This window comes from Megalops cyprinoides, chromosome 1 (assembly GCF_013368585.1).
Source record: "Megalops cyprinoides isolate fMegCyp1 chromosome 1, fMegCyp1.pri, whole genome shotgun sequence".
In the NCBI taxonomy this organism is placed as follows: Eukaryota; Metazoa; Chordata; class Actinopteri; order Elopiformes; family Megalopidae; genus Megalops; species Megalops cyprinoides.
Window position 1 is genome coordinate 71310388 of NC_050583.1, and position 12470 is coordinate 71322857.

At 39.1% G+C, this 12470-nt stretch overlaps 1 protein-coding gene across 5 annotated transcripts in view; it reads right to left on the minus strand.

Moving 5' to 3' along the window:
• Window positions 1-223: 223 nt before the first annotated feature.
• fbrs (fibrosin) overlaps window positions 224-12470 on the minus strand; it is a 38204-nt gene continuing 25957 nt past the window's right edge. For 4 of the 5 annotated variants that reach the window (XM_036521705.1, XM_036521696.1, XM_036521689.1 and 1 more), the window contains 3 exons: window positions 7616-7699; window positions 6124-6328; window positions 224-2465 (listed from right to left, as the gene is read on the minus strand). In XM_036521705.1, the coding sequence (XP_036377598.1) occupies window positions 854-2465; window positions 6124-6328; window positions 7616-7699 (1901 nt within the window). In that variant the 3' untranslated portion in view covers window positions 224-853. The remainder of the gene's footprint in view (window positions 2466-6123; window positions 6329-7615; window positions 7700-12470) is intronic. The other variant, XM_036521714.1, reaches the window with a different exon arrangement.

The window sequence follows — 12470 nt, forward strand, 5'->3', positions numbered from 1 at the left end:
ACATTGATGATGATTGTCAGTATGATGGGATATTCTGGAAACAAAATTTTCCAAGATCACAAGAACGTCACAGGAGAAGGCCGCTTCTTTCACACGAATTGACTTTTACACCACATCTGTGATAACAGTTCCATTCTGAGACAAATATTGGAAGACACTGCTGAAACATACTAGTTGCTTCCCAAATTTTATTGTTCCCTGAAAATATGCTTTCCAGATGTACTTCCAATTAGAATACACATTTTATTTGGAGGTGTGCGCCATTTTGAAAGTCAAGACACCACCTATTGGAGGCAGAGAAAACAAAATACATCTGGTACCACAGGTCCCTCTCAGTTTAAGGGAAATGAGGAGGTAGTTACATTTTCTGTAAGATGTTAAAATAGCCAACTCAAATGTAATGGTATATATATATATAATGGTAACAGAAGAACACAAGCACAAATTTCTTGCAATACATAGGTGCAAACTGTTCAAATCGAGCCCAGTATAAAGTTCCTTCAAAACCTGGTACTCAGGTTAAGCATTTGTCAAACCTCCATTGTGTCTCTCTTCATACACAGTATTAAATTTAAAAGAAGTGTGTTACATTAACAACCAATCCCCATTGCAGACTCAAGTTGCAATTCAGGATTTCCTTAAAATAAAGCCAAGGCACAAAACCATGTACCTTAAAATTGCACTGATAAAACCACAGTGGAATTGTGCAGTCAAGTCAATTCTCTCCCCTTTACTCCCAAGTCAGGTTTTTTTTTTTGTACCATCAGGGGGTGGTAAGGCTGTATTCCCCCAGCCAAAAAGAGTAAAATGAGCACATTAATCCCCAACAGAGTGAAATCGCTTCTCCCCTGTACTATCTGGACTCCCGGTCTTTGGGGGTGCTATAGACAGCCAGTTCAGAGGTGCCTCCCAGCCGGGAATTGCGAGGGGAGGTGGATGCCCTGCCAGGTGTCACAGAAGGAATGAGAGGAGGTGGTGCCCCGACCGACAGGGGTGCCACCAACGCAGACGGTGTCTTAGTCAGGAGACCATTGGGAATGTGGTGGGGGTGTGAGTGCAAGGTGCCCAGGCGGGAGTAGAAGCTGGGGTGGTGGGGAGAGGGCAAGGAGGCTCCAGGCTGACGGGTATGTGCATGGGAAAGTAGACCGGAGTGCAGGTGGTCTAACTGTGCTGTATGAGAGGGGCCAGAGAGGAGGGGATTTGAGAGGTGTGGATGGGGTTGCATTCCATAGTACCGCGTCCTCTCAAAATCCTCCCGCAGGATGTGTGTCCGCTGATCTTCATCAAGCAGGCTCCCTGTGGCCCCTGCTGACTGTGGGGGATGCTCCTGATGGTGGGATATTAGACTAAACTCTTGCCGCATTGAAGATGTGGAGGAAGACGAGGCTGAGGTCAGGGGAGGGTGGTGGGGGCTGGCTGCAACTACAGCTGCCACAGCTGCTGCCCTTTCAGCCTCAAAGAACCGCTGTGCATGCTGGTGCTGGAGGAGCCGAGCTAAATGTGGATCAGTCCGTAGGGCTAGGTGAGGCTCAGGATGCATTGCAATTGCCTCTCTCCGCTGGGCAGCCAGTTCCCTCCAGGGGTCCCAGGGAAAAGTGTGGGCGGGCTGTGAATGCAACTGTTGTGCAGGCTGTGACTGGGAGGCGAAGCAATCGCCTCCAGCTCCCACTACAATGCCCCCATTGCCCCCCAGGTAGGTCTCAATAGTAGATGCCGCACAAGAACGATCTAGAAGGGAAAGGGACAGTTGATGATGGGGGGGGCGTGGAGTGGGAGGGGCAAGTGTGACACTGGGTGGTGGGCCAAGGGAGAGGTGGGCAGTAGGGGTAGCATGGTGGTGTCGGCTGCTGGGTTGATCATAGCTGTGGCTTGGCATTGAAGGCTGGGACAAAGAGATAGGCATGGGTTCTGGCTCCTCTTTGTGCTCCTCCTTAACTTTAACTGGAGGGAAAATTTGGGTGGGGGTGTGGCTGGAAGTAGGTTTGGGGGCTGTTGTGGTGGTGTGTGTTGGCTTCTTGTCTTGTGACATAAGATGCAAAGAAGCCGAGGCAGAGGTAGGAGCAGAACAAAAATTCTCTCTATGCAAAGGTCGAGAAGTTTCATCTGAGGGAGTGGCTGTAAGAGCGGGTTGCCGACGTGCATTATGGTCCAGAGGGGAAGAGACAAGGCAAACAGGAGGGGCAGGAGTAGGGGGAGCAGAAGAGGAGGAAGAACATGGTCTATCTGGTGCTGAAGACACTGGTGCAGGTGCCTTAGGATCCACAGTGGAGTTCTGCTTAATGTCCCTATCTCTGTCTCGATCCTGGCTGCATGCTTGAACTGGGTCATTCTCTGAGGGGCCTCCAGTACTACCCACTGCTCCAAAAAGACTGCTGTTTTGGGAGATAGGGGTGTTGCTATGAAATTTAAAAGAGGGTGTAGCTGCAGACATCCTCACAGAGTGTCGACTGTACACCAAACTGTCCCTAAAGGAGGAAGGGGGAGAGAGAAAGAGGTTTGAGGTTAATATTGTTCTTACTCCTTAGGGATCCAATCAAATGAAAGTCCTTCCCCAACCCTTAAGAACCACTTATTCTGAACATAGAAATAAAAGGTGGTATTCTGAGGAAAAAAAGATAAGATGGTGCTTTCCTTAAGTACCATCAAGCACCAACAGGGAATTTCCTTAAACTGTGAAAAGCTTTTGAAATTTGCAATTAAGAACTTTCACTGAAATAGCATAAACACTGTGTCACCTGCATTTGTGATTAATACCAAAATCACAGAGCATGAGCTGGGCCTTAGATGTGTTCAAATCCTAGCAATACTCCTGATTAACAGTAGCTTGAACCCCTCTGCAGGGACCAGTAGGATGGCACATGCTTGTTGAGAAATAAAATTAAAATCTCCAACTGAACATTACACTGAAGTACACGTCCACATATATAATTATACATAAGGGGAATGAAAGATGATGCTTGGATAGGGAGACTGAGGTATTGCCTGAAAAGGTGGGTCTCAATCTACAATGGAAGACAATGATGGAAGACAATGAAAGCCATTGCACATCCACAGTAGCTACAGTAAATATGTGGCATACTTGTTAAAATGTTGTAATCTATCAAAAAGATATTTTTTGACCATTGGAGGCATCTTTTAATAATAACTTGGTGGTGTTATTATTGTTACATAATTGTTTGGTGTGCAAGGCTAAATGGTTGACCCAGTCTTTTATTTTGGATACCACAATACTACTTTTGGTGGTGACAACACCTACAGTAGTATCATGACTAGAAATCACTGGCTGGCTTATTGGTATGCAATCAACAGTGTGAACTTTCCAGATGACTGTAGTTCTTGCTGAGGATAACCTGGTCTAATGAAGAAAGATGAATTCCACCTGGGCTAGACAGTGTCTCTTCTCATACTATATTGAGAGTGTTGCCATACCCTGTATTATCAATGTGCATTCACACCACAGGGGACACCACTATGATAATATAATTTATATTAGCAAAAGCAACCTTAAATCATAGAGGAATATAGAGCTTCTGAATTTTAGGTCTCTGTCCTCCAAGCCTGGTCTTGTGAGAAAAATAATCACTATTCTCATTCCTATTACAAGAACTTAGGTGCAACCACTGCCATTATTATTATTACTATTACTATTATTATTATTATTATTATTATTATTATTATTATTATTTTAAGTAATATCTTCAGCCCAGCAATAATACAGTTATCAGACATAAACCACAGCTTTAGTTTAAAAAAAAAAAATGTGTGGAACTGTCGTTAGCTGGCTAGCAAATACACGGTATTCCTTTATGATACTTGTAAATTGGATCACTGTAGATACAAAGTCCATACAAAGTAAACACCAGTCCTAACTATGGCATGCTTATAATTATTACTTATTTTTAAATTCATGTTCAATGATAATCTAGACACCTTTCGTAATCAGTGGGAAATATACAACAAAAGATTGTTCTAGCAACACTATGTGTTGTGATGTTTCAAGGCTATTCTTAAAATAAAGTCTTAGAACTCTGAACTCAAATTGCAAAGAAGAACAGGAGAAAACAGCAAAATCTAGATGTGAGAAGTTGTTAGAGACTTATCCAAACAGTCTCACTGCAGTTATCAAAGCAAAAGGTGCTTCCACCAAGTATTAATTTAAGGGTGTGGACACATATGCAGGCAAGACATTCAAAGTTTCATTTCTTAATACTTTTTTTGAAAAAAATGAGGCATTTGATTTTCACTTAGATATTGTTGGTTACAATAAAATAAAGTCTGACTTCACTTGATTTCAGCCTTTAAGACACCAAAAACAAGAAAGCTTAAAAGGGTTTGTAGACTTTCCAGATCCACTGTATATTATGTGCTGTGTGTGTGTGTGTGTGCGTGTAAGCCACTCCTATCCAATTCTATTGAACAAATTTCCTCAATCAACCCCTGTTTAATTATTAAAGTATGGGTGTTAGGGAATTACTCTTTGGTTATACTTTGCCCTTTGCTTTGAAACCACCTTTCAACAGCGGTATTTTAGGACCACTAAAAGCCACACCCCCATCCCAGCCACTCTGGACAGACCCTAAAACAAAACATGGTGGAAATAACCAGTTTCAGCACAGAGGTTATTTTGCCCTGTTGGTGCTATCCCAAAATAGCAAAATAGCACTGTCCCCCTGTTTTGATGGCTACATCAGGTTTTTGCTGAAACAGGGCCCCTTATGTCAAACCACTAACTCTGTCACACTTCAAGCCTGTCAGGAAAAAACTGGCCCTTTAGAATACAGACAACATGCAGACCCTTCAACATGCATTTTGTAAGATGTAACACAGACAGTGATAATCAAAACTAAAATGTTCTTTCTGGCATGGAAGGACAACCTTTTAAAATAAACAGACTTTCAAAAGACTCTTATTATTCAAACATAAGCAAGTAAAGTTTTACATTACATTAGTATCATTTAGTAGGTGTTCTTATCCAGAGTGACTTATATAGCTTACAATTATATCCATTTATACAGCTGTATAAATACTGAGGTGACTGTGGGTTCAGTACCTTGCCTAAGGGTACAACAGCGGTATTGCAGTAAGGAATCGAACTAGCATCCTTTTGGTTAAGCACCCTACTCCTTACCTCTACACCACACTGCTGTCCCCCTTTTTCTCCAATTCTCAATCAATTACATAGTCTAGATTCTTAATGCTGTTGCTAAATTAACTAATACCCAATCTGTGTTGTGATTAAAGCAGAAATTCCATTTTTTATGAAAAAGAAAAAAAGTGATATATCTACCTTCCTCCCTCATCTATAACTTTGCCTCTACGATGACATTTTTGTGTTTAACTCAAGTTCAACTTCAAAGAGAAGTTACTGAATACATTGCTTTATGCAGTGTAATGGACACAGACAATTTATACTTCAGTTCACCATTTGTTCAAATGGTTCTGTCTTCAAAACATTTAAATTTTAACCATTAAACAAAGCACCAGTTCAACAGAATTTTTTTCAACAAATAAAGCAGATTATAAAAATGCATCTGAAAAGCACTCAACTTCAATTCATGGTTCATGGCAGCCATGGTTCTTCTTGAAAAACTCACTATGTGTGAGATGTATATTGTATGTAAAATGAAAATAAGCACAATTACAATTCGGTTTTTGAAATGACTATGAAGCTTTAATGAATCATTTCAGTGGATTTTGAGGGGGATGTCCTTTGAATGAATATGCTCATTAATCACAGCTGCAAAATACAATATAATGCACCTAGCTCAATGAAGGTCTGAAATATGTCCTGTAAGGAATGTGTGTGCAAAATATCAAGATGCCACATCAAAGTCTTGTTAAACCTTTTCTGTGTAGATTATTTAGAGAACATTGTGAGGACCATGTACGTTTAAATCATAGATGCACTTCTGAGGAAGAAAATTTTAAATCAAGCCTTTTGATTGATCATGACAGCCATGTTTATTTTTATAAAAACAAAACTTGATGAAGAGGAAAAATAGGAAAAGATGACATACAGAAATGGAGAGAACCCTGCTCAGTGCAAGTTAAACTAAGTTACAAGTTAAACCAGTGACAGAGAGGAGCAGAATATTGAATGAATGGGTTTGAAATGAGACATACCGATCTTTTTCATCTTTAATGTGAAATTCCCTCTTCTCCGTTTCTTTCCCTCGCTCATCCCTTTTTTCAATCCCTTTTGGCCAGGTCAGGGCTGTGGGAAAAGAAGGAGGGGTGCGGTGGAAACGATTCCAGGTGTCATGGGTGTTAGCCAAGCCCCCTACAGACCCTCCTGAGGATTCTTTATGGCAAAACACTGAACTGGCACCTGAGAAAGAGACAGAAACTAATATGCCTTGTCTCCACTGGGCTGTCCGTGGCCTGTCTCAACCAGACTGGACAGACCTATTTTGTCAGAAAGGTTAGGTAACCATCTCCATTGTCTGAAATGGTCAGCATTTTCTTTACATAGCACTCAGAAGGTGGTTCTTCACTTGCAGTTTCTCCTAATTACTGTTTATTCTTCACTATACAAATCATTCAATAAATTAATAAAAATACAACCTTTTGGATGACATAAACGAGAACACATTAATAAAAAGCAGAACAACGGGCAATCACAAACCACAGCAATTTGCTCTGAAGATGTCGATGCCTGACTGCATTAATTTTAGGTGGTAATGTGATGTTACATGTAACTTTAAATGCTGTCTGTTCAAATGTGACTAGACTAGGTAATGAGTTTGCAAAGTTCCCATTTAGCATTTTTGCAGCAATTGTGTGATGAAGGCATTGTATTGTGGATAAGTACTAAGTAAAGTAAGTAAAACAAAGGTTTATAACAGTTCACTACTGCATTTAGCTTACAAACTAAAAGGTCTGGTTATTGGGCTGAACAAAGACTAATGTTAGTGTGGTTACACATTCTTCTCTACAGGTAATTATAATATGTATTTACAAGGGCACATATACTGGTTGCTTTATTCCACTTATACCACAAGTACACTGTTTGCAACAAATAAACTGTTGATAAAAACTACTACTACACTACTGCTGTTAACTTGCACCTTTAGCTGCTATTTTCAGTCATGAAGGGAATGTTCAATTGAAACTGAATGTTGAATGGGCTTTTATATTGATAAGAAAGGTTATAGAACCACTTTAACTGCAATTAAACAATTGGGGTACTGCTTTTCATTTAGAAAAATGTTAACTTAAACTTGCATGATATTGTATGAGCCATGCCCACTTTTAGTATGTTGTCATGGACACACCACCATGGACAGGTTTGTTTGAGGAAGTAAGAGCTATCTGGCTTGGCAGCATTACAAACAGGTTGGACAGGTCTGAGTGATAATGGAGATGCTCACAAATTGTCAGCTAGTCTAGAGTCAATCGATAACCCGACCAGTGGAGGCGAGGCAATAATCTTAACTTTGGTGAAACATGACATTACAGCACTGTTCAGAGAAGAAATGCTCCTGACCCTTTTGTCAGGCCTTGCTCTTCACAAAACATTAGTCTAACCCTTACAGAGCTTAAGTTCTTTTGTGGCACACAGTCCAAGATACAGGTCCCAATAATGTTAGCCTTTCTGATTATATCTGAGACTCACTCAGCGTGGGGCTTCCTAGTCCTCCAAAGGCCCCAGATCCAAGAGATCCAAGAGCAGTGAAGGGGGGTGAGCGGCCAAATGGGTCTGAAACACAGAGATGTTCATTACAACTCTTGTCTGTAACCATACTCTCACCAATATTGACACGACATGGTTACACAACAACCACAAGTTTTGAGTGAGACTGTATCTGTTGAAATACTATAGTGTCTGCTGACATCTGTGCAGGGGGTGCTTTAATGATGAAAATTAGGTAGAAATAGATTGTTTTTGTTCCTGGATAAATATGGGATTTAGTCAAATATTCATCAGATATCAATATAGTGTCAATATTTGTACATTTAAATACATTACACATACACTGCACTTCATGACAGTACAGAAATGGAGGACATCAACATGAAAACAACAGTCTTTAAGTGAGGGTTTCTTTGGCTACAAGGTGAGGAAGGCTGTGCACACACTCAACAGTTCAAAGTAGTATGTACATCTTCATTTCCCCCATCACGAGTTCACTGAACAAAGAACAACAACTAAAATAGGAAAGCACAATAAACTAAGTCCCCAGTCTCTTATTATAAACCTGGATTTTGTATCATGTTGGCATTTTTTCAAACATCATTGATATACAGGGTTACATTGTATGGTACACCAAATACATGCATCATTAATCAAACGTTTTCTACACTGCATACATTCTCAACTGGGCAACGGGTTGAGATGTTCCTTTGAGGTACTTAATTATGCAAAAAGGTTTAATGCCCAATTACAATATATTCAACAATTTTTATACACTCAACCTCTGCATACCAAGGCTAACAGGGGCCATGGCACAGATCATTTATAATGTGTGTAGTGATGTGACCTGAAACTGAATGGAACATGTTAAATATTATGGACCCTAGCACCAACTGAAATTTCACTCTGTGGGTCTGCCCAATGTAAATATTTGGTATTTATGAACTTTGGGGTTTACTAAATTAGGGATATTCAAAAATACAAGTTAAATCATGGGTGCTATGTGCAATTCCATTTGTTGGTTGTATAATAGATTTATGAGAAAACTATATTTGAAGTTAATTTATAGATAAAATGGATTCTGACCCCAGTGTCAATATTAAGGCCACAGGAAGGCATGAAATAAAAAATAAAGCTAATACTGTCCTTTTACTTTGAGAATAAGAAAATGTGTGCGTTTAGTATAAAGGACATTTACTTGTATTATCTGCTAGAAATCTAACCTTGTTCCTGTTAATTTGAAGGTCTCTTGTGGTTTTATTCAAATCGGGCAGATATCAACTTGTAAAATTAGAGACAAAACACCTTACCAATCTAAGGCTAAATATGGTGTTCCATCGGGTTTGGGTATTGGGCTCTTCTCTATATCTGCTACCTCGCTTCGACATTCATAGGCATAAGCATGGTATGAATCTTCACAGCTACGCTGACCATACAGAGCTATACTTGTCAATGAAGGCAGGTGAACTGCTACAAGGCATGCAGTACAGACAGAAAGGCTTGGAGACTAACAATTATGTGACTTCATTAGTTCTCTGCACAACAGATTTGTCATCAGAGAAAAATACATTTACTTTTCTTGCTTAGCAGATGCTTATATCCAGATGATACTTTTAACAATAAATTTACATTGTTGACAGCCAGCAAACAGTCTTATCAAGAAAAATTACAAAAAAAAAAAATGTTACACTAAAAAGGAAACCAACCAACATGGAACTGCAATACAATATACCCAACAGAAGAGTTCCATTCCAATACAACTCCACGACATACCCAGGCCCTCCCTGGGTTAATGTTAGTGTAATGGTATGACAATGTAGCACATGGTAAAAAGTACTCCTCTGGCGGCCTCCCTCAATGGAGGCTCACAGGTTGACTCCCTTGCTGTGTGGCAGGGCTGAAAGACAAGTCTGCCACTTTAAGCAAAAACAACTAGAGGTACACTGAACTAATTGCCCTTGCTCATGGTCTGTAATAAGCTAGTTGAGAGGAAATAAAACTACAGATACAAACACAGGGAAGTAGGGTTTCTGAGTATGCTAGTTTACACCTACACAAACAGGATAGAGCTTTTCTAATATCCCATCACTGAGCTTCCCCCTACTACTACTACTACCTCCTTCTGGTCTCAGTTTACATGAACACAGATTTTTAAAAATTCTGTAACACTGTAACGTTGCCACAGCACATTTACATTTATTTATTTAGCAGACGTTTTTATCCAAAGCAACTTACAAAAGTGCATACAGTAAGTGCATACAGTACATTTGCTAGTACTACAGAAGACACTTGCTATTTGAAACGGATATACTCTTGAGAGCCCTGTGAATGTGAAAATTTGGATTACTTCAAAAATGTATTCCGATGCATTTACTAATTACCCATTAAAAAATGTAATCAGTAACCTAATCCAAGTATCACAATAATAAGGTAATGTAACTTGACTACTTTCCGTTACTTTTGGATTGGATTGGATATGCTGGTGAAATTGTTTAGCCTAATATAATGTTTTATGTTCGTTGTTAGGTTTATTAATTGTTTGTCCAGGTATTCCTTCCTTTGTTATGCGCGAATGCCCGCTTAGGTTAATAGCGGTAACTATACACATTTACTAAGTACAATGTTAATTTGGTTGGTAGCTAGCTAGCTAACAGTACTAAAGTTGTCAGAACAAGTTGCTTGCAGTGTCTGTGGTAAAATCAACTATTTGGTCAGAAGAGACGTGATGAGGCTGTATTAGTTTGAAAGCTAGCTAGATAGCTATTAGTAATATGACAGTTATTAGTAATATGAAAGTGCGTGAAAGACAAATTAGCTAGCAAGCTATCTCGCTTTCTACATTTTTTTTATTGTAGCTAGCTAGCTATGTGTTTGTTTGCAAGGTGATATTTGTATTTGTCAGTGGAATGTGATAATAGCTAGCTAGATACGTTTATTGTTTTGTTTGTATTGTAGCTAGCTAGCTAGCTAGATTTGTCTTTGTAAGGTGGCATTTGTACTTTTCAGTTGAATGTGCAAGTAGCTAGCTAGCTAATTTGGCTTTCACGCACTTTACAAACTATCAAACCAATACAGCTTCATCATGTCTCTTCTGAACAAACAGTTAATTTTAATTTAATTTCATTCATACTGCAAGCCAAGATATTGACTTCTAATCTTATGTACCGTTAGCTAGCTAGCTAGCAAATTAACGTTGAGATTTTTCCAGTCTGGGGGTTGTGTTTTTACCCATACACCATCCCGTCACCAGCATCACCATCTACAGTCCCAAAATACTTCTTAGTAGTAGTAGTAGTAGTATTAACGTTAACTTTAGCTAACCGGATTTCTGCATAGTTAACGTTAGCGGTTGGTCTTACCTATATATGTTTCTTTAAATTAGATGTCGAGTCCTTGGATGATGATGACAGTATTTTCACAGCTGTAAGGCATAACTTGCACTGTACTGTGATGTTGTTCCCCTTTTCTGCTTTAAAGACAAACTAATGGCGAAATGTCGACCCAGCAAGAGTATTTTTTTCCACTAGAGGCCATGATAATGAATCGGCAACTGTAAGACTGGCTATGGTTTCAATGGAGACCAGAGTGGTGTTGTGAGACTCGTTAAGTGTTGTAATGTGTGCGCATGTGCATGGTAGTATATCATTCTTTATTTTAAAATGTATTTTAAAATTGTAATCCTGCTAATAATCCCCATTTTTACTAAATGTATCGGTAATCTGATTATGTTTTTTTTTCTCTAACTGTAACCGAATAGTTACGTTTTTTTGTATCTTAATTACAATACGCTGTTACATGTATTCCGTTACTCCCCAAGCCTAAAAATGTACTATAAAGAGACTACACAGGACTTACACGCAAAGGGGAATTTCTTCCCACCACAGAAAACTCCATTCAATATAATGTAATGATTCAAAAAATAAGTGATGAATGTGTGTATTTACATAATGATGCATTATAAAAAAACAACTGATGGAGCTTATCTAGTTAATATTTTATGACACTAAAAATAGGGCTGGGTAGGTTGGTCAGGGTTCCCTTGTTGCATTACTGTCAGTAGTACCTTTGTACCTTGTTTGAGAGTCTGAGTGGAGCCCTCAGTTTTTTTCTATTTGTTTTCAGTCCTCCAGAACCAAGAAGTAGATGAAGACTTTTTTCCACACTACTTGTTAAAGGCTTGCACCTCCCTAAACATATAAATTGACAAATTAACTACCACCAAAATGACAGCAATTTTACATCCAATACATCACGTTAAATTCAGTCCGACTATTTAGAATTACTGACAATGTGGACCTGTAAAAGGGGAGAAATCTTGTGTAGGGGAACATTGGAAAGCGGCCTTGGACAATGTCATTATACAGTATGCCTTTTAGCATGTAGGTGGCATTACTGCACACAAATGCAGTCGTATCATTACAGAAATTTGAAATTTTGAAATTTTGCAAGCATTTCTTGATGCCATCTGCAACCAAGGTACACCCTGAAACTAAGGATGAAATTTTGAATGACAGATTTTCACTGCTGAACAACTAAATTAAAAATTATCCATCTTTTCAAAATTTTATGTCATTTCCACAGACAAGCAGTTCATTGTACCATAAGCATCAAATAAAGTATCATCAGAAATAGCATAATACAGATATATTTTACAAACCTTTGGCAATTCCACCAAAATGACATGCTCTACAATGAACATTTCAGTTCCATGAACAACAGTGCACACCACACTATGGCTATGAATTCAAAACTATTCATTTACTTTTGCCCTTGAAGTGTTCTCTATTAATCATGTTAAGGGTTTTTTGTTTGTAAGCTTTGATGGAAAATGACTCCT